The sequence below is a fragment of the Theobroma cacao genome, chromosome 4, assembly GCF_000208745.1.
Source record: "Theobroma cacao cultivar B97-61/B2 chromosome 4, Criollo_cocoa_genome_V2, whole genome shotgun sequence".
Classification (NCBI taxonomy): domain Eukaryota; kingdom Viridiplantae; phylum Streptophyta; class Magnoliopsida; order Malvales; family Malvaceae; genus Theobroma; species Theobroma cacao.
The window spans coordinates 21789672-21812724 of NC_030853.1; the positions used below are offsets into that span (position 1 = coordinate 21789672).

Genomic DNA, 23053 nt, shown 5'->3' on the forward strand with positions numbered 1-23053 from the left:
TAACTCACCATTCTTACCTTTATAATTTTTAAATCAATTCTCCAACAAATCTTCAACAAGTCTCTCGAACCAAGGCCCTCTCCTGAAACCAGAAGAGATCGGGTTTAGAAGATAGTATGACTACCTTCTTGCTATTACAAATAGGCAAATTGCCCTAAGCTAGCATCCCATTACAAATGTTTATCTCTTGTTTTTTTTCGTTTGTTTTTCTTCATATTAGGCAGATTGCCCTACATATAATATCTGCCACTTTCATCTATTATAATCCTTTCTTCTTATTTGGCAGATTACAAGGTATATCCATTGGCTCATACAAAAATTCTCTTTATCCATTCTTGATTTTCTTGGATAAATTGTATTTGAGCATGCATCTGTTAAAAATTTACATGTGACAAGTTGCATGCATGTCTACCAACCACTCAAGATTTCTTATCCATTATCATATCATTTTGGGCAAAATGCATTAAAAATGCATTAGCCATGCAAGATTTCCATCTTGCATGTTCTTTCTCCCTACATGGGCAGAGAATTCTTATCCCCGACTTGCATGCACTTTATATTTACATATTCCATTTCCTTTATCTTTTACAATGGACAAATCACCAATTGTTTTGCTTCCTTTGCTCTTTATTTGCATGCAAGGGTTAAACTGCCTTATGCTTAATGTTACTTTATTTTCTCCCTTGCACATGCCAAGATTCTCGTCTTTTTTTGTGCATATCATGCCAACTATTCCCCACTTATAATAAAATATAGTTAAATTTTAAATAATATGTGCCCAACACTTAGTACACAATCTCTTGAAGAATTCTTGACTACTCTCCCCCACTTAGGCTAAACCTAACCATACAAAGTCATCCTTATATATTTAATTATTTATTTAACCACCACCATTATTTTATTTTTTTTATTATTAAAATATTATTTTAATTTCATTCCTTCTTCATTTCCTTATGCTTTCCCGTACCTTCTTGATCTCAATTCACCTTGAATTCTAATTTAGGTCCTAATTCGACTAACATCACAACTGGTGGGATGTTACAAACGCCCTCACTTAACAACCAATTCATCCTTGAAATAATGTAGGAGGAGAGAGTCTAGTACGTGTACATTTATTCTCAAAGAGATCTGGATATTTTGCTCGCATCTCTTCTTCAGCTTCCCACATCACCTCTTCAATGCAATGACTTTGTCATAACACCTTCACCAAGGCAATGTCCTTCGAGCAAAGCCTCTTAACTTGCCTATCCAGAACAGCCACGAGCTGCTTCTCATACTTCAACCCATCTCCCAACAGAACCATGTCATATTATATCACATGCGAAGGGTGTCAAACGTACCTCTTAAGCATGGATACATGAAACACTAGATTAATTCCAGCAAGGTTCAGTGGTAGTGCCAAATTATATGCAACTGCACCTTCATGCTCAAGAACCTCGAACGGCCCGATATATCACGAACTTAACTTCCTTTTCTTGCCAAACCTTTTAATTCCCTTAAGTGACGACACCTTCAAGAATACATAATCACCTACGGCAAACTCCAAAGGCTTACTTCGATCATCGGCGTATGATTTCTATCTACGTTGAGAAGATAACATCTGCTCTCGAATTATCCATACTCATTCAACAGCTTCTTGAACCATTTCTAGCCCTAACAATTTTTTTTTCTCCAACTTCTTACCATCCAATGGGCAATCTACACTTCCACCCATTTAACACGTCAAACGATGCAATTTCAATACTTGCTAGATAGCTATTATTAAACGCAAATTCTACCAAAGGCAAGTAATAGTCCCAAGAGACTCAAAAGTACAAGACAATCGCTCTTAAAATATCTTCTAGCATCCAGATTGTATGCTCAAACTGGCCATCCGTTTGTGGATGATAAGCTGTGCTAAAGTCCCAATTGGGTACCCAAAGCTTCTTTTAGCCTTTTCCAAATCGACTAGTAAACTACATTCCCTGATCAGAAACTATGGTCACCAATATACCATGTAGCCTCACAATTTCATTAGTACAAATCCGTGCATATTGAGCTGCCCCAATTGTTGTGTTGACTAGAAGAAAGTGCACTGACTTTTCAACCTGTCCAAGATCACCCAAATAGCATCATAACCACCTCTAGTTCAGGGCAATCTCGTAACAAAATCCATGGCCACATGTTCCCACTTCCAATCGAGTACCGCAATGGTTGCAACAACCAAGAAGGCCTCTGGTGTTTAGCCTTCACTTGCTGACACACCAAACACTTTGAAACATACTCTGCCAGAGCCTTCTTTAATCCTTGCTACCAATAAACGGATCTTAAGTCGTGACACATCTTGGTGGCTCTTGGATGCATAGCATATGTTGCTACGTGTACCTCTTCCAATATTTCTTCCCTCAATCCATCTAAATTCGGCACATAAACTTGAGATCCATATCTTCACAAACCATCAATACCGAAAACAAACTCCAAAGTTTGAACTACATCCATATTCCCCATAATCTTCATCACACACTCATCTCTGCCTTAAGCATCTCGAATCCAGTCCATTATCATTAGTCAAACTTTGAAATGTGCTATAAAAGCATTTATTCCATTAATCTCAAATTTAACTCCCATATTGCCAAGATCATGTAACCCTTGCACTATAGACCTCCTTTTTAGAGTAATGTCTAAACTTCCCATGGATTTTCAGCTCAAGGCGTCTGCCATAAAATTTGCTTTCCAAGGATGGTAAAGTATTATAGTGCTAGGTTTAACCTAAGTGGGGGAGAGGAGTAAAGAATTTTTGAAGAGATTTTGGTGTTGAACACATTGTTCAAAATTTAAATATATTTTATTATGAGTGGGGAATAGTTGACATGCACACAAAAAAACAAAAGAGAATCTTGGCATGTGCATAAGAGAAAAAAAGTAAGTAAAAGCAAGCACATGGTAGCCCACCCCATGCATGCAAAGGAACAAAGAAAGTAAAACAATGGATGGTTTACCCATTATAAAAGAGAAAGGAAATGAAATATTTAAATATAAAGTGCATGCAAGTGGGGGTCAAGGGCTGTGTGCCCATGTGGGGAGAAAGATAACATGCAAGTTGGACATCTTACATGATCAATGCATGCTTAATGCATTATGCCCAAGGGATATGATAATGGATAAGAAATCTTCAATGGCCAAAAAATATGCATGCAACCCGCCACGTCCATTTTTTACCAATATATGTTTAAATACAATCTGTCCAAGAAAATCAAGTATAAATAAGGAGAATTTTATATAAGCCAATGGATATACTTTGTAATCTGCAGAGTAAAAAAAAAAAAATTACAAAAGACAAAAGGAGGTAGATATTATACTTGGGGCAGTCCACCCAATATGAAAAAAAAAAAGGATAAACATTTTTAATGAAATGCTAGCCTAGACAATTAACCCATTTGTAACACCAAGGCAACCATACTATCTCCTAACACCTAGCTCTCCTGATTTCAAACCTTCAAAATTTTCACCTTTGAAGCTGGAGACTTTAAGAAAAAAGGAAAGAAATTGGATGAAAAAAGGGAAAATACTAAGAATTCTACCATTGGAGGTAAGTTAGTGTTTCTCTCATACTCAACCCTTTTTGAAGTCTATTTCAAAGTTTAAGCTTCCAAATGTCTCGATGCAGTAAAAGGTTAGATCAAGGGAATAAAAGTCCAGTAAAGGAAAGCAGAAATCTTTGAGCAATTTATTTAAGTTGAAGGAAGTTGTTGCATGTTGGGTTCCTTTGAAACCCAAGTAGACATAAGCTTCTTTGAGGAGTCTTAAGCTCCACCATAGTATTTTGGAACCATAACATTCACTAAGAAGGTAAGGGCTTTGAGTTTACTAAATGTGTTTAAGTAAGGAATGACTAAGAGGCAATGTTGATCTTATGCAGTAAAGAAAAGCCCTTGCTTGGAGAGACTTCTTGAAAAATTGTTAAAAAATTGATTTAAAAGTTAAAAAAGTAAGAATGTTGAGTTAAATGTAAGACTTAAACTTTGAATCTCCTTACTAGTGGAACGAGTATGGTGGAATGGTATTAAAATTATTAAATGATTTCGAAATATTTGTTGCTAGAAGGCTTGATAAAGCAAAAGCAATAGCTATTGGAAAAAAAAATAAAATAAAAGTTCGAAATACAAGTTTTATTGGAGGTACTTGACTCCCCAAAGAGATTCGGTTGAAAGCCTAAAGGCTTGCTGGAAGTGTTGAAAATTAAAAGAGTCAAATTGAGTTAAAAAAAGCATTAATTGGTGAAAAAGAGAGAATAAGAAAAATTGATAAATTCCCACCAAGTGAGTGGGTGTACTTGTTTTGAACCTATATTCCTAATATATATTTATATATATAATTATGTTCAATTGGCTTTATACTTATGCTACGGAAATCTATTTGTATTGATGTAATATTGGGAAGCATGAGCTAGTAGATGAATTTCTGGGTGCTTGTTTTAAATGTGATTTGAAAAATGAACTGTATATATATGTATGTATGTAGCTATGTATAAAAATTTATACAACCTTTTCGAAAAATAGGGGAAAATAAGCCCTTAAGACATGGATTCCATATTCTGTTGAAATAAGATCCTTAGATTAAAGCCATTATAGGCTGTTTGGGAATTATCCAAGTAATCGTTCATAATTTTGTGCACTGGTGGTCAGTCCATGCCGTTGCATACTACTTTTAACTTATTGAGCATTATAATTTGCATTATGCTGTTTTGGAATGTTGATGTTGCATACAGCCAAATTATGGCAAGTCTTATTGAGGTTGATGAATTAACATTATGCCAATTGGATTTAAGGGTAGCATGTTTTGATGAAAGCCCTATTATATCCTTTGAATTTATGATTTAAAAATTGAGAGTTTCTTTAATTAAAATGTAGTGTTTAGGGATGAACTTCTGGAGAACTTTGGTGTGGCGTGAAGCCTTATGGCTAACAGTAGGTGGTGCCCTGGATGCAATAGATTATGGAGTCGATGTGGGTGGTGCCTCGGATGCATTGATTATGGGGTCGATGTGGGTGGTGCCCCGGACATATAATTGGGGTCGATGTGGGTGGTGCCCTGTATGTGTATGTGTGCACGCGCATGTGTGTGTGTGTGTGTGTGTTAATATATTGTTAGTATGGATGGGGGGTGGTGCCCCAGGTGTGTTGTTGTAATGGTGGGAAGTCCCACAAGTTGCGGTTGTGTTCATCCGAGAAGTAAAGTACCCTATTTATGCATGATTACATATACACACCCCTGATTTATTTATGAGACATGAGATTAATTGTTTTAAATCATGAAAACTATGGTTGGGACTAAATTTATATTCTGGACATGACTAGCTAAGTGCATACTATGTCCTTTAACTTTGAGTTTTATATTTTTGTAAACTGCATTCAATTTAACACCTACACTATAAAATGATTTTGGGGGCATGGACTGTGTGTTAACATAATGATGGTATACTATGCATAAGATTGAATACAAATTTATTTTCTTTTCAGTATGCATTGGCTTTATATTGTTAATATTATAGATAACCCTTAACTCTCAATATTCCAGTTTTGAAAATTATTCTGCCTTCTATGCTTGTTTCCTTTCCTTGCCCGCTCACTGAGTTATGGAAGACTCACCCCATTTAATCGATGTGCAGAGAAGTGATCGATTGGGAGCTCCATTGGTGAGTGACAATCAGCCTTGTTGGATAGGTAATGACATCTCCTAGCAATTTCCCTTTGAGTCACTCCGCTGCCTAGTTGTGTTTGGAAAAGAAAGCTGTAATTTGTGTACTTAATGTGTTGGGCCAAGGCCCCTTTATTGTAGTCAGGATATTTAAGTTATGTAATGACAAGGTAGTGAACTTTTAAAGTGTTGTTTATGTAGTTAGCCAACATATGGCAATATGAAATTCATGTGTTGATAAAAATTGAGTTGCTGTTTTAAAGCACATTAGTGCTGGTTGATGAATATAAAATTCTAGCATACCTAAGATGACCTCTTAACGTCATAAATTTGCAAACATTTGTCTTTGTTGGATATAATTGATATTAATTAATATCTCCTGTTTTGTCATAATTATTGGTGCAAGGCCTTATTAGGCCTTAATAACTAGTAGTTGTCAATTAAAGGCTTATATTGTTCTCTATAAGATGATAGATGATTAGGTCACTATTTTTATATCCCAAAAGATATATAATATATAGATACACATCCCCTTGGGACTTCTATTTCATATCCTTATGGCCATAGGAATACACACAAGCACACACTCACACTTTTATTTAGTTTTAAATGTAAAATGGTTTTAGACTTAAACAACTGTGGTCACTTGTCAGCACTAATATTAAATGCAGAACCCATGTTAAATTCTAGTACAAAGGAACATTGTTATTGCTTGTGTAGCTATGTATAACTACATCTGAAAATTACCTATTACTGATACTCTCTTGGAGCAGGCTGCTTGTGTAGCTATGTATAACTACATCTGAAAATTACCTATTACTGATACTCTCTTGGAGCAGGCTGATAATGAAGGTGGTGATAATTTGAGGATGCCTCAGACTAATAATGAACGAGCAGCAGAAGTTGATCTGATTTTATGATTAACTTTAGAGAGCAAATAGCAAATCAACTACTTATTCAGTAAATTTAAATACTTGAATTATATCAACTTTGGATCTTAATTTTAGACATTTATGTTTTTTTTATTTTGGTGATATTTTTATTTATGAATTTTTTTATTAATAGTTGCATGTTTTCCAATATTTAATAATTGTATTCAAATCAAAATATATTATTAACAATTTTATTTTATTTGTGATAATATAAAATGTAATGAAAATAAGGGCAAAAATTAAAATGAATAATTTTCAGAATTCAGCATTTATAATTATCAAACAATATATTTATATTCAGCACTTAATTTTCCACAACATAACAAACAACACAAATTCAGTACTTAATTTTTCAGTTTATAAAAGAGCACCTTAATACAAGTCAAATTAGCAATGCTTCAAACTTTTATAAAATCATTCCTACAAAATAAAACACTAAGCATTGATTGTCCAAAGAAAAAGGACTCACTAAGACATTTCTCAAATTTACCAAAAGCTTAAATCCGATATTACACAGATTATCAGCATTGTCTGCCAGAACCTATCCCCAAAATATAATGAAACAAAATTTGGGACAAACTTTTGTTTTTTTTTTGCCTTCCAAAGAAAATAAAAAATTTTCAAACATTGGATCTGAAATATGAAAAAAGTTTGCGATGGTTACTTTACCATGCTTAAATCTTCCCTCAAATTGACCCCTATAAGACAAGCATGAGTTAATTCTATTTTATGTACTTCAACATAATACGAATTAGGAACTGAGAGAATATCAGACAGCAAGACAGATAAGAATACATCAGGTGTACAAGAAAGGTAAAACATAGGATTAGCCAAAGCATATCATTTCAAATTTCCTTATTCTCTCATTTTTTCTTTCTGTTCCAATCTATCACTCTATAAAAGAATCTAGAAATAAGAGAATGAGTTATCTCAGAGTCAAAGCATATCATATTCCCATCTAATCACTAAAAATAATATAAAAGTTTATTGGATGCAATTTTCTCAACTACATACCAGTGCATGGGCATCAACAGACATATCCATACGAAGCATGTCCATAACGTTCAAAGCATAATTTTGAAGTTCAATATCTGGATGTAGATACTTCAGACGAATGGCCTGTAAGATTGAACTCAAAGAATAAAGTACCACCAAGTAATCATCATTTTTAAGCCTCATAAAATAGGAAAATCTATTAGGTATGCCACTTATTGGTGCTAATAGCTATTTTGTTCTAAATGTACATTTTTCAAAGCAAGGTCAGAAGGACACCCAAGATAGTGAGTAGCATACCTGTAAAAAGAACACCCAAGATAATGTTAGGCCTACTCGAATGTCCTTTGACCGAATACTGCTTGCTGTGAATTAAGCAATTTGTAAGAAATGTGGTTTGTTATAAAGAACATCTACCGACTGTTCAACATTAATGACAATTATGATAAAGAAACCACAATAAGAATAAGTAAAGCTTCTCAGCCACAGCATCAGCTTTAAGATCATGAAATTCTAATTGTTCAAGCATCAAAAGGTGCTATTTTGGAAGCTAACCAGGACTAACCTGACTCAAAAATATCCGTTTAAATAAAAGTGACACGACAAACAATGTAAGGCTGACATCACAAATCCAAATCATAGCCAACCAAACAGGAGCACACCTTTTGTGAAGGGCAAAGCCAGATGCCTCTGCAAACCACCTTCTAGTTTCTTCGCTGGAGGAAAAGGGCCTTTTCCCCTTGGTTGAACCTAGTAAGAGTTACCATATTCAGTTTGAATAAACTCAAAAAGGAAAAGAACAGATGGCAAGCTGACATGTCTATACCTGTGCCTCAGGATTCATTCCAAGAGCAATTAATGAGCCCAGAGCTTCAGCAAACGCATCCCGAACAGAAGTTATGGGATCCTCAAGAGCCTAGTGAGAACAGCAGCAATAACAACAGATATATTTACAACATCAGCTTCTATGAGATCAAAAAACTACTATAAGCAAATATGCAACAAGGAAAAGATGACAAAGAAGAACACCTGCCTTGACACAATTTGAGGCTAAACTGTCAAGTTCTCCAACCCCTAGACCTGGTCCTCCTATGTTGGCAAAAGCCTTCAGACAACGTGCTGCAGCTATTCTAACAACAAATGCTTTGTCTCCAATGGCAAATCTTGTAATGAGACGGAATGCCTCAGTGTATGCTGAAGCAGCAGCACTACCACCAGAGCCTACCAAAGCATTCTGAAGCATGAGCAAAGCCTCTTGTCTTACAAACTCCTAAAATTCAAGATAAACAGATTTAAGTCAAACCACACATATACATGCTGTAAAAACATTTTGAACTAGATATCCATATTAACACCAACCAATTTTCAACTCGCAGGTTCCCCAATAGCACTATAGTAGACAAATGACTAACAAATACCCTGGCAACCTTGCCATCCTAACACATCCCCACCTTACTATCCAAAGAAACTATTTCTCTTTGCTAAAATGACACTTAAAGACCATAGATATCAGCATCTTTCGCCCAGATTGGGGAAGAAGAAAGAAAAAAAAAGCTTTCTAGAAGAATTACACAAGGGAAGATTCCCCTCTGAGTCGTTTCTCTGGTATTTTCACTTAAATCTTAAGAAACTTACTGTTGATAAACTATACAAATAAAGTTGCATATTAAAAGAATATACCTCATGAAACTTCATGAGTTTTGTTGCAATAATAGTTGTTTCAAGCAAACCCGAAGTTATTCTTCTTCCAAAATGTCGATATAACTCGCCCAAGCATTGTGCAGCACCTACAAATTTAAATCAAACACTCATAACACAATAAAAAAAATTGAAAGACTTAAAAGCTATTAAAAACTCTTGAGAATGTGAGAAACACACTTTTGATGAGAAAATTCTATGCATTCCAAGCCCCCTCCACCCCCCCCCCCCCCCAACCACCCAAAAAAAAAAAAAGGTGGCAAAAAATACCCATTATGAGCACTATCTTACAACAAAAGTAGCTATATTGAAAGTGCCAACACATACTGATATAGTACACACACACCGACACACACAAAAGTCAACGAACCACTTGGTACCTCTTCATTAGCATTTAAATTTTTACAACATAGATACCAATATAAATTCTAAAATCCATGTAAACAACCTTACAAATGACAGAAGTCAAGTCATTTGGCACCTCAACATGTCCTATCCATCCTCATCACCACCCAAAGAATTCAAAGAGAAACCTCCTCTATCACAAGAATTGATCCCAAATTCATTTAAGCTTAAAAGAATTCTTTTCTTGGTTAGCTCCCTTCTAGAAACAAGGTCACTATCCAAAGCATGCCTGAACCCAACATAACCCTGAAACGGAACTTCAGCTTGTCCTTTAACCCACTCTTTATTCAAGGCATTCAATCCTCCAACTCGCAGACCAAGAGGAAATTACAGCCAATGCACAGGAAACCAGTTAAATCCAAGTTAGTTTTTAATATCAAATTCACTTCTAAAGTTAGAGATTTGACTTGTTGAGATGCAAATGAGGGGATCGAAGCATGAATAGGTACCAAACTCGATTACAGAATTTGCAGGCTATGAAGAAAAAATGGTTAAAACCAAAAGAAGAACACAACTATTTAGAGGCTTTCCTAGACAGACCCAGAGCTGAAAAAAGAATGTGAATTGTCAGAGAATGGAGACCATCTGATTTAGGATATAGATTTAACAGCTTCAGCTATATAATTTTAAAAGCTTTGAAAAGAAAGAAGGTTGTTATTAGTCAGCCATAAGAAACAAAATGACATAGAAACAATTTGTTAGATTCCAGCTACGCTGTCTGGTTAAGATAGAATTAGATGGCATTCTTGTTTTTAAGCATTCAGTGGGTTAAGTAGCACAGATGACAAAAAGCTGGCATGTTCAAGAGGAGTTTCATGGAAAATAGGAGTGATATAACATGAAAAATTATTGCTTCCTATCTGCAATTAAATCTACAGATCTGAATGAACTATAAAACTCTTGAAAGGGTGGAGCACTCACTTATTGAATTGGGAGGAGAATAACGATGTCGAACGAATTCCTTCATAGTTCTAGGATTCCTTCTATGAGTTCTTAAGTGTTACTAGCTTCTTTGTTGTTGTAGAAAAGTGTTCTTGTATCAAGGCCACATTTTGAACCAAGGTTGTAGGTTGGTCTACACATGAAAGTTCTAGCTCAACCAAGGTTGTAGATGAGTCTACAGAATGAAAGTTTAATCAAATGGTATGGTGATCAATTAAAAGCTTGTATTGTGACTAAAAGATAAACTCATGTGTATGGCTTAAACCATACAAAGACATTCTCACCAATGGCCAAGGTTAAATCCATTCATTATCTTTCTCTTGCCATGATTTTTAACTGACCCTTAAATCAGTTAGATGTTGAACCACACTCCTGCATAGGAGGTTTTTGAGAGGAAGGTCTATATGGAACAACATCCTAGGTTTGTTGCTCAAATGCAGTATGGGTTGGTTTATTGTCTAAAGAAGTCTTTACATGATTTGAAACAATCTCCTAAGAACATGCTTTGGTAGAGAACATGCTTTGGTAGATTTAGTAGCGTGCTAATGGAGTTTAGCCCAGAGACGTCTTGTAGATCATTTTATATCGTATCATCATGCTGCAGCAGCTAACAAATAAACGATTGTCTGTGCTGATGGTATCGTTATTATAAGTGAGGAAAGCAAAAAGGTACAACATTTAAAAGTGTTTCTTATAGAGTAACTTTCAAACTAAAAACTAATGGTAGCTAGAAAAATTTTTGGGAATTGAGGTAGCCAGGTCATGTGACGGTATCTTTTAATGTCAAAGAATAGATGTGCTTGACTAACACAACTATCAAAAGGTGAATTACATCAAAAGGCTAATGTTATCTTTATGCATATCATTTCTCAGTATTAGAAGGTGAATTAGGCAACTCTATAGTATTGCTGATTATCTCTACACATGAAGCATATTGAAGTGGAATGTACTTCATTGAAAAAGAGACTCTTGCAAAATGAAATCTGCACCAGATCAATAAGGTCTATAAATCAGCTACCAAACTTTTTCAGAAAACCTTTTGGTAATTCAAGAATTTCAAGTTAGAAGTGTATGAAACTATGCACCAACTAGAGGGGGTTTGTTATGGGTTGTATGATGTGAGAAGGGTATTACCATCCTTTTGTATATTATCTCTTAGTATGAATGCAGGAGGCTGCCAAAATGTTAGATAGCTTTCATTTTCCTTTTTATCTCTTATCTCTCTTTCTCTCTATTGACAACAACTAGGATTAAAACCTATTAGTACTCTCTTGGATCCCATGAGTAAACATGTGAAAATCAAAGTGAAACATTAGCAGATCATGGAAGGTACAGGAGATTGTATAAGAAATTAAACTACTTACACCCACTAGAGAGAAACATTTCGTTTGCAACAAGTGAGGTTAGTCACTTCTTAGACTCACCATTAACTAGCCTTTGAGATGCAATAGTCTGTATCCTAAGAAATCTTAAAGGTGCACCAAATCAAGGTTTACTTTGACAAGATTGCATTGATTCAGGAACTGAAGGGGTGGTTCTCCATCAGACAAGATCCATTACGAAATATTATATCTTTGTTGGTCGGCACCTAATATCGAGTAAAAACACATTGTGGCAGCTAGTCTAGCACTAAATTTGAGTGCTATAGCACGGCTCATACTAGTTGTAGGTTTGTTTATGTCAAGATCTCGCCAAAAGAGCTCAGAGTTGAACATCCACATCTCATTGACTTGGGGTTCGATGACTAGGAAACTATTCGCATTGCATCAAAACCAATGTTTCAGAGAGGAAAAGTATGTTAAGGTTAATTATTATACTGTTCATCAAAACAAAATGTCACTAGAATCATTCCCAGTAATAAAAAAATAAACTTTCAGATTTGTTTGCCAAACTGTACTTGTAAATCAAATTTCATATTGTTTTTTCCAACCTCTTCCAGCCTTCAACCTTGACAAAATTGACTTATTCAAATGTTTTGATGAACCAAGAATCTTTCCATCCACTAATGGAAAACAATAAGGTTAATGTATTATCTTCAAATAAGTTCCCTAAACTTGCCTCAGCCCTCATGTTGCTTCAATTAGATAACTTTTACTCATGAAAAACCATTTCTTAACTACAAAAGGTAGCTTGTGGAACCTTATATGAGATCCTCAATATCCAACAATAGTCTTTATGAAGAAAATTAGATACTAGAGAGAACTTCAACCAAAAATTAATCTGGTATCCAGCCAAATGATATGAAATCATAGTATAACCTTCTGCTATATTCTAGTTAAAAGACAATGATAATACACACAGTACACGTCGTTATAGCTTCAACTAACCAGCAATTCTCTGTGGCTCACTCCGCTTCCCATCCGAAAGAAACCCTTGGAGACTACTTGCTCTTGAGTATATTGAAATGCTATCTCCTTTAGATATTATCCTTCCCATTGCTACGGATGCCAAATGACGTACAGGTCGTTTAGCACCAAGAATAAGCAAGGAATACAAAGCATCCTCACATTTTCTTTGCCACAACAAGATAGATTCCTGAAATTTAATATTTTCAAGTCAAAATATCAAAATTTAATCATCTCAGAAAAGAATGAACTTCCTAACATATACACAAAACTGCAGTGGAAAAGAATAAATTTTCAAAATCATTAAAATTGAAAACAAAATTCATGAACTCAAATGTCTGACACCGTCTACTACATTTACATTGAAATTGAAATTGAAACTAATAAACACTTCATCAGAGCAAGTGATCGATCACTATACCGATCTGCCTCATGTGTAATGATTTCTAATTCATTCTCATAAGAAGTTTACAATTGATAATCAAATAAATGCGCCTCTTCAGAAACATCTCAAACCAGAATTATATCATTTCTGACCATATTTCACATACACAAACATGTCTGGATTACTTTTTAAACAACCATAACACAAATTGTTACTACAAACCATCACGACCAAATTGCAAATAAAATCTTTACACAAATTAATTGCACCAAAAATTTTCAAATTCATACAGTAAATAATATTCCTTCAATAACAAGAAAACAAAATTAACATAAAGAAAAAAATATGCTAAAGATAATGCCACAATCGTGAACGATTTACAAAGCAATTAAGATCAAACAAATCTATGTACTAAATGGACAACAATGTGATGAAATCCTCCAACTAAATTGTTGAATGGTATAGTAAAAGGTTTAGATCTGTAGAAAGAGAGACCTTGGGCTCGTCGTCGAGGGCGGAAAGGAGATCGGAGAGGAGATCGAAGCAAAGGAGAGGGTCGGGAGATTTCTGTGATGCGGAAGCGACGATGGACTCAAGCTGAGCAACCAAGACGCCGAAGCGTGAGAGAGGAACGTTCTCTCTCACGTAATTCCTCCTCGCCATTTTTTCAACGAAGCCAAAATTGAATCTAAATGGAAACTAAAATATACTCCAGTGCCAAGATTTTTTCTTTCTATGACGAAGGGGACGATTTAAATTTAAAACTCGATTTTCCAAATTGAATGAAAAAATGAACTGGCTTGTAGTACTAGTTTAGCAGAACGTTGCTTGGGCTTGGCTGTTAAGACCCGTCGGGTCGCTTTTTTTCTTTCAACTAGTTTGATACGGATCCATGTCCGGATCCTTTTTTTTTTTTTTGGGCCGAGGTTTAATGTCGCTTTATCGATTCCAATTTAACCTTTTAAAAAAATATTAGTATGCTTTAAATACGTTTTAAAATAATAAAATTTGAATAAAAATTTATTATTCATTTAAAAAATAAAATTAAATAATGGTATTGGGTTTGATCAGACTGAACTCTTAACTCAAAACAAGTTAGTTCTTTCCCTTTTTAATTGTTTCCTCTTAATCATGTTTATTTGGTTTGTTATTTCTTTAGAATGGATGAAATTATTTTTATCATATCTTTAAGGAATTGAAATAGATTAACAAACGGTACATATATTGTCATAAACAAAGATGAAATAGGAAATAACGTTTGCTTAACTTGTACGATTTCAGCTTGGATCCAACTAAACATATTTTAAGTTATAAAATTATTAAACTAAACATATTTTAAGTTATAAAATTATTAAATTTCACGTACAATTTTATTTTATAATCGAAAAATTAAAAATAAGATCATAAATAAATTTAATTTTTAAATTGTATCGATATAATACTTACAAAAATCTCTAAACTATTAAAAAAATTTAAATAAATCCTTATTCTTCTATTACAATCAATAAAGTTTTTATATTTTTTTATCAAATAGACTTTTATAATTAATAATTAATTAATTATAATTAATCAAAATATTAGTTATAATTTTATGTTAACACAAAGAGAGAAAATTTATATAACCATATTATTATGTCACATCAATAAGTCATATCAACATGATATAAAATAATAATTAATATTTTAATTAATGATAATTAATCAATCATTAATTTATTTAATTCAAAATAAAAATACAAATATTTGATTAAATATAATAAAAATAAAATTTTATTTAATTTTTTAAAAATTATTTAAAAAATTATTTAAATATGTTGTCAAGTTTATTTCAACGAATGATGTTGATGATTGGCACCTTTCGACTAGAGTATCCTTAGATGTTCATGATATTAGAGCAGTTGTTTCCTTCCAATTGAGTGTATTACAATATGGTAACGAGCCACCTTGCGTAAGAGAATGGGCACACTTTGCACAAATTAATCAAATTTCCATGGCTATCTCAAAATTGGACATGTAATCCAAACGTTACTAGTATTAGTAAAATTGGCATTTGTCACACCTTATTAGGTTGAAGGCTTCACTTTGGTTTTTGGGTGAATATGTTAACCCAACAGAATTTTGTAAAAGAAAATACAAATATGTGTCTTGATGCTTATGATTAATTTAAACAAAGAATTCAACACAATATCTTTTCAACCTCCGAGTTTTATATTGACTAATTGAGTCTTAGGATTCAATTTAAAGCAGCATTATTCTGCCAAATGTGACCTATTTCATCCCCAAAAGAATGGATGCTATCATTCTCCAGTTTACATGAAAATTATGCTCTAATACAACCATAAATGGTGCCTAAAATATTCTAGCATTAGCGGTCCTTGATTATTTCGGAAGGTGACCGTAAAAAAAGCATATTTCATGGGAGAAAACTGTGAATGTCTTCCTTACTACTTTTGGACCCAACAAGCCTTTTTTTTTGTTTTTTTGGGTGGGAGAATGAACTTTGGGTTGGTTAAAGGTCCCTCTACAATTCATGGACCATCCACTAACGATTATGACCTGGCCAGCAATGGAAGTCAAATTAGTGGAAAGGTTGCAACCTTGAGTCCAAAGCAAATATACTTCTACTGTTGTACCATCTTTTGACATTTATCAGGAGGCAATTTGGAGCACCCTCTTCCTCTAAAAAGTAGTAATTGGAATCTGTCTATCTCTTCCGTTTAAAGGGTCAGCATCGCTTTTGAGCTCTATCTTATGGTACCCCTCGCAGTTGCTACATGTTTTCATTTTCTTTGGAAGAGTCTTGAGATAATTATATAGATTAGTTTACTTTAGTATAATTGTTTCATAAGTGTCCAGTCACAGCAACCTTTACTTAATGAGGTCATGGATTGAAAACTAATGCCATGGAAGTTTAAAGTCATGGGTAGGAGCCTGCTGCCATAGTCTTGAGAGAGTGAACAGAAGCAAGTAACTCAAGATTAGAAAGGAAAAGTCTCGTAGGTCCTAGCAACAGCTGAGGGTCTCATATTCTCTTAGAAGCCAAAAGTCAGGAGAGTGAGTTTTAGCCGCATGTAGCTTCACTTATCGATAAAGAAATTAAAACGAAATAAACACTAGTTATAAATATAAATATATCTTTCAATTAACTACATAGCAATTACATTAATGTCTAAGATTTACATGATATATCTGAAAAGGTTAGCAGCAGCCGGTATGAATATTATCAGTTACGGGTTGATGAAAGTCTTAAGATGGGACATCAGCTCCTGGGTCCGAACTTGAGAGAACGGAGAATTATGCAGAATTTGGAATGCATGCCCAACACTTTTGTACATCTTTGTTTCCACCCTTTTGCCAGCACTAGCCAAGGCATTGCAAAATTCCAAGTTCCTATCTTTTAGTATGTCCATCTCTGATATGCACACCATTGTGGCTGGAAGTCTCAGCTGCCGCAACTTAGCGGCGCCTTTTGCTAAAGGGTTGCACCATGGATGGTCGCGGTTGGCACCCAAAGGGAGTGACAATCGCCAATAAGTATCATAAGCTGATAGAGTGAGCGCTGAGCTAGCTGGTTGTGTGGCTTGCATTTCTGATGCAGTTCTTGCCTCTCCTCCAAAGAAAGGTTGAATCAAGATTGTACCCTTGAGGACCAAGGGCTTGAAGCTGGAATCTGATGTGCCATAGGATCCTAGTCTTGTGGCCACATTATAAGCTATATTAGCCCCAGCACTATCACCTCCAAGGAACAAACTAGAGAAATCACATTGACTTAACCACCATTTGTGTTCACTGGACCCATTTAGAGCTTGTTGTTTCAACCACATAAGAGTATTGATACCGTCATCATAAGCAGCAGGAAGCCGATTTTCAGGAGCTTGACGGTAGTTGACAGAAAAGATTATGCAGCCTGCTTTGGAAGCAAGAGCGGACAGGAACTCATGGTAACAGCTCCAAGCAGCTGAGCCAACACAGAATCCACCCCCATGGAAGTAAACAAGTAAAGGCATCTTGCTGGAGTAGCTTGGAGCATAGATACGTGTCCATGAGCTGGTGAATTTATCAATAACAACATCCTTAGATATCACACCACCTGTCACCGTGGAGGGGACAATAGGGATGATTGGTGGCCTTTCAACGTGTCCATTTTTGTAAACTCGGATGAGCCCTTCAATCTCCTCAACTACAACACCATGATTCTTCTGGCCTACCTGAACATTGAGCCTAGGATCAAAGGAAATGGTTGCCATCCTTTTAGTTCTCATACAATTTAAAAATAGAATGGTCTTAGGTGTAATGGTTGTGACTTGTAAGTACTTTTGAGGGATCCTTATATAGAGAATGCGAAGGCTAGACCGAAGACAGAGCTTCAAGTTGTAAAGGAAGCTACCTCTTCTTTTCATCTGACAAGTGGGGAATTGAACTCATCCTATGACGTCACCTGGATTCTCAATCTTTTTCCAAAACTCCTAATTCTTAATTAACATAACATATAGTATGACTTTTTGTTAATTGGAAGTTAAGAATCAATGAATGTGAATGCATCCTTATATGAAAGGGAAAAAAAAACTTCTATACATGAACTTTGCATCAGTGCTTGACCTAACAAACCGACTATCTTAAAGAAAAAATTTATCCTATGATCTATCTATTCGTATTGCTGGGGCACTTACATTGTGGTATTTGAAGAGTTATGGAATTGAAAGGAACTATACTAACAAAGATTTGAGAATCACCAGAGTATATTAATTGATTCTTTCGGTGTAAATAAAATTAAGTCAGCACAGCAAAACTTATACTGATATTGTTTAGGTTATGAACAAGGGGAAAATCTCCTGAATTTGTTATCCGTTTCTGCTAAAAGTCAACTCAAAAAATCTTTTCCTAAAGATCTGTTCATGAACTTCTCCTGCAGCAGATGGCATGCATTGTGATAATCTATACCACTCACTTTCTAGGGGAAACAGCAGACAATCAAGCATACAGGATCTCCATAATATGCAAAAGCTACTAAACCACAAAACATGATTTTTTTATGTTAATAAGCACCTTATAGTTTAAACTTATCCATGGCAAAGGGCAAGTACAATAGAAGCTCATCAACTGCCAGCTGTTTCCAATAATGTTACGATCTGACCTCTTGCATTTGTCAAGAGTAGGATAATCACTTCTTATCATTATATCCGGACACTGTTCTGAAAATCATTGACTGAGAAATTTTGTTCTTTAACTTGCAAGTGCAGGCAAAATGGCGGGCCAACTTTATTCTTCAAATATCACGCTATCTCCTTCTTAGCTTTTTGACATATGTACATGGATTTTCTCATATCTTCTCTTTTGAAATTTGAAGACAAAAATTTAGATCTTCTTCATGCCTTCCCTGCATGTAGCAGACAGTGACTAGACTGTTAATGCTCTTACTAGATAAACATAGCAGCATATTAAGACAGTTTCAGAATTGATGCTGAATTAATGTCCTTCAAACCTTATGCTAAGTCAATGGCACAAAGTTTTTCAGAATGGTATTAAAAACATGTCAAATCTGTCCAGGACGGTGTAATTTTGTCCTTACTAAGCTAAACTATGAGCAAGAAAAAGGCGAGATATTCTCCTATTATCAAGAAAAAGGGAAGGAAAAAGTGTAGCAGAAGAAAGAAAAGCATGTGGAAAAGTTGGAGAGAATTTTAAAGATTTTGTTCTTGTACTTGCTACATACAGAATCTTTCCTTCGCCCATTTCTTGAGGCTTCATTATTCTTCATATAGCACTTGGTACGACCATGTTGTTGGCTTTAATACTTTGTTCTCCTTCAATCAAAATCATGATTGAGGTGATAAAGAAGAACTCTGTGTCATAAGTTTTGAATCAGGTTAAAAGTGAACTTGGATGAGCCTGAGCTGATAAATTCACAAAGTGATCTTCTGATTTGGTTGCATATGGTAAGGGATCTGCCACCAAGGAAAAGATTATACACATGGAAGAGGGAAAGCATAGAAAGGCCACCAAGAAAGTTTTCATTCATATGGGAATGGATAAAAAGATTAGAACAGGAAAGATAATCTTCAGAAAATAGTAAATGATCTTTCTTTCCTCACAAGGAATACATTTGTCGAATATGATACAAAGTTGATATCATTGTAGTCAGAGACTTTGGATAAAACTAAAACTTATATGATACGCATTAGAGTTGTTAGAATGGAACAGAGAATTCAAAATTGAAGTTGATGGCAAACAAGTCAATGCATGCTGGTGGAAGGGGGTGAGGCACTTTGTTCCTTTGACATATTGTCAACATTTGGAGAGAAAATTCTAGATTGAAGCTGAAAGTAGGAAAGGAACACTGATTGCGAATTAGCGAGAGAGAAAGAAACAACTTACTCCTTTGATTATTCTACCAGATTTTAGAAAATGAAACTGCAGCTACCATTTATTCCAAATTTGTAATATTTGGTCATAACTCACTTGTCCATCCATATAAAATTCAGTTGAAGAAGATATCAAGAAGATCAATCCCTCTGTCATATTTTTCACACAAGTGTTAAATCTTGCTATGAGCTAGTAGCAGGAAACCAAGATTGGGATGCAAAAATACCATGATATTACGATATGACTAATGAAATATCAGGTTAGAAAAAGTATTAAGTCAACCAGAGACCTCCCATCTTTATCCGTATGAAAATTTTCCATCCTGCTGGCATTCCTGAGCTGCGTTACAAGGATGGAAAGGCCTCATCATGTTGACAGAGGGAAAAAGAAAAGGCTTCAAGAGAGATATTTGACTGTAATTGGTCCTTTATTGCAACAGGATTTGTACTTAAGTCTAACCAAGTTCTGTAACTAGCATCACAGATGTCCAGTTTTGTAGAAATGCTTAATAGAATTTCTGAGAACTAATGTTGAAAAGAATAAGATGCCAATTAACATCAGCTATAAAGTGAGTGAGTAATAATGATAATCACCAAAGGAAAACAAATGAGAAAAGAAAAATCTTGGTTATGGACATTCTATGAATTTGTACCCAATATGCTCTTACAGTTTGGACAATTGGCACTGACTATGAAATATTCTTTTTAAACAGAAACAGGATCAGAGAATGTTTTATTGTTATTGGAAGTTGCAGTCTACCCACCATATATTTCGACTACTTGACTATGTATTCTGGCCTAATTCAATGGAAATTCCAGCATCAGAATGCTTCACAGCGTTATACATTCAATTCCATGGTAATAATTATTAATAAAAATGTCTCTGACAGCCTCTAAACACGAGACAAACAAAGTGAGAAAAGATCATATCACGATAGCTCCTAAAGATTGCAATATTCAGTAGGTCCCATGAAGATATGCGAAGATTTCATATGGAAAAATCTAACAAGCCTAAACTACAAAACTGCAAGTATAAATTGTAATCCATTGAACTCAGTCCCCACAAAAAAACCTGAACCAATTCATTTTTATGATCTTTCAAGGGAACGTAGGGAGGTCTCACTCACCTCATATTAACTCCCAGGAAATTAAAAGTTTAGATTCTTTTCACCCTTGAATTCCACCAGAAATTAGCCTTTCAAGCCAAAGGATATGCAAATGGGGTTGCCATCTTTATTCTCTAAAGATTCTATCCTTTCTTTTTCTCCTTTTGGACTACCCTCACTCATCCAAGTGTATGCATGTGAGAGAAAAAAAAAGTGAGTTGGAAACTGATAAATTCTATGCCATGAGGTCTCTCATTGTCAATGGGCTAAATGATAAATAAAATGAAACTCTTCATCTTATGAAGTCGGTCACTAGTTTCTTCTATAATGCAACTTAAGTTTGTAGGAAGCAACCTAAGCATCCATTTAGTTGCTTCAGGTACAACAAAAAGTAGAGGCATGTACGTGACTAGCTTTTTCTTCTTCGACCCCAGCCATAGATCTCCCTTTTCTTACCAATCTTGAATATTTCTGCGTTCATCCCTGCAACTCTACTTCACTTGCTGTTTTCTTCCTATTGTCTTTTTATCAGGTTTTGATGTACAAGCCACATTAGCATAAATGCCAGTATCCTTTGAAAAGAAAACAATAGACCACAGTATTTGCTGTGTAATCAGCATGGTTTTCAGTTTGCATATTAATTTATTAAGGCAATATAAAAAAAATTCCATGACCATTCAGAAACATCAAGGAATTTCAGGTAAAGAATCCTTAAATCTCAGTTGCAATTTGCAGTCAAATGACAAATTATTCAGCAACAGAATCAGCCACCGGTTAATCAAAATCTATGATTCCTCAATGCTCCTAACGTAAAGTAAATAAAACTGGCCTACACAGAGTAGATGTGAGGAATATACATTTATTTTTAAGAAGATTATCATGTCGGAGTGCCCACTTTACTTGTGTAACCTTCAATGCTAGGCATCAGATTCTGATTACATGTATTACTAGCTATACGTAAAGGGAAGTGGACAAGTTCAATTTTCTCTCCAAACTCAATCCAGTTTATTTAAGCACAAGGGTCACCATTGTCAAAACAAAACATCTTTGAATTTTGCTGATGAGAATAATATTCTCTTTGTATTTATTGTTCTGCTTATTTATGAATGGGGGAGATTCATTCTCCTTTTTTGTTGTGGCCGAATTTGGTAAATATACAGCTTGAAGCACTTCCCCTCTGGCCTTAGAAAAGCAGAATCAATCTATTGAGCTTTAATTAAAGATACCTTGCTTAACCAATTATTTCAGCCCGGTTTTGCCAAAACATACATGCATATACATATCTCTGTAGATAAATATTCTTTCTATCCGCAAGAACCAATCTAGGGTCATGGATGAAACAAGCTCCTGCATTTTGAAGAACAAATTAGGCATAGATCAAAATATAACAGAAAAGTTTGCAACATCTGTTTGCTTCTATTGGTTGGATTTGAAGGAAATTATTCTCAATGCGCGAGCATGTCTTTATAAGTGGAGCTGAAGCTCAAGGTCTGGTTGCAGCTAGCCTTTCCTAGCTGAGACTGATATAAAATAATGGACTACGCTCCAGCATAGTCACCAATCTAATAGAACACATTTAACTTGGACAGATTACTATGGAAAGCTAACTGCTCATTAACAGAAAAAACCAGAGATTTCTATATCAATGTGTAGGTGACAATTTGTCAAAGTCGCTCATTGGATCCTCTACCTTCTTGTTCTGTTTCTCCCTCTGTTGCAATTTTCTGAAGAGGGTGATGGGAGAAATTAATAAAGCCCAGGTTCCAACAAATTGCAGGCTCAACTATATATTTTCACCTTATCTGTATATTGTATACATGAAAATACATGTAGCGTTGTTCTGCCTCAAGAATTGTGGGTTATACTCTCATAAAGTTTTCACATTATGACAATGATAAAGATTCAAACTCTCGCAACAGCTTCAACATACATCAGATTCATACTCATTCACTGTTCTTTACATTTTCAGTCCAAACTACTGCATATTTTTTTAATTTTTTGCAGGATCAATTACTTGGAAAACAAGGTAGATAACCATCTATGAGAACAATTTGAGAAAGCTGCAGCAAGAACTGGACACAAAATGAAATTGTAAATTTGAGTCAGCTTGGAGAATGAATTCAGATACCAAAACTAAAACTAGATGAACTTACAAATTCAACAGCTTCCTCTTCAATGGTATCTTTGACCACTTGCAGAGCATCGACAA

General features: G+C 34.9%; 2 protein-coding genes across 3 annotated transcripts in view; both read right to left on the reverse strand.

Moving 5' to 3' along the window:
• Positions 1 to 14170, reverse strand: part of LOC18602072 (HEAT repeat-containing protein 5B) — a 48984-nt gene extending 34814 nt beyond the window's left edge. For both annotated transcript variants that reach the window (XM_018119534.1, XM_007033231.2), the window contains exons 1-8: positions 13872 to 14170; positions 12974 to 13181; positions 9282 to 9388; positions 8635 to 8871; positions 8428 to 8517; positions 8264 to 8351; positions 7902 to 7966; positions 7623 to 7727 (exon numbers count right to left, since the gene is read on the reverse strand). In XM_018119534.1, coding sequence (XP_017975023.1) covers positions 7623 to 7727; positions 7902 to 7966; positions 8264 to 8351; positions 8428 to 8517; positions 8635 to 8871; positions 9282 to 9388; positions 12974 to 13181; positions 13872 to 14039 — 1068 coding nt within the window. In that variant the 5' untranslated portion in view covers positions 14040 to 14170. The remainder of the gene's footprint in view (positions 1 to 7622; positions 7728 to 7901; positions 7967 to 8263; positions 8352 to 8427; positions 8518 to 8634; positions 8872 to 9281; positions 9389 to 12973; positions 13182 to 13871) is intronic.
• LOC18602074 (probable carboxylesterase 17) lies at positions 16500 to 17744 on the reverse strand. The gene has a single exon (XM_007033234.2). The coding sequence runs from the start codon at positions 17636 to 17638 to the stop codon at positions 16604 to 16606; it is 1035 nt and encodes a 344-aa protein (XP_007033296.2). The 5' UTR covers positions 17639 to 17744; the 3' UTR covers positions 16500 to 16603.

What these genes read in the sequence shown, in the direction of transcription:
- LOC18602074 (XM_007033234.2), bottom strand. Translation starts at nt 17,638, where the DNA reads ATGAGAACTAAAAGGATGGCAACCATTTCCTTTGATCCTAGGCTCAAT.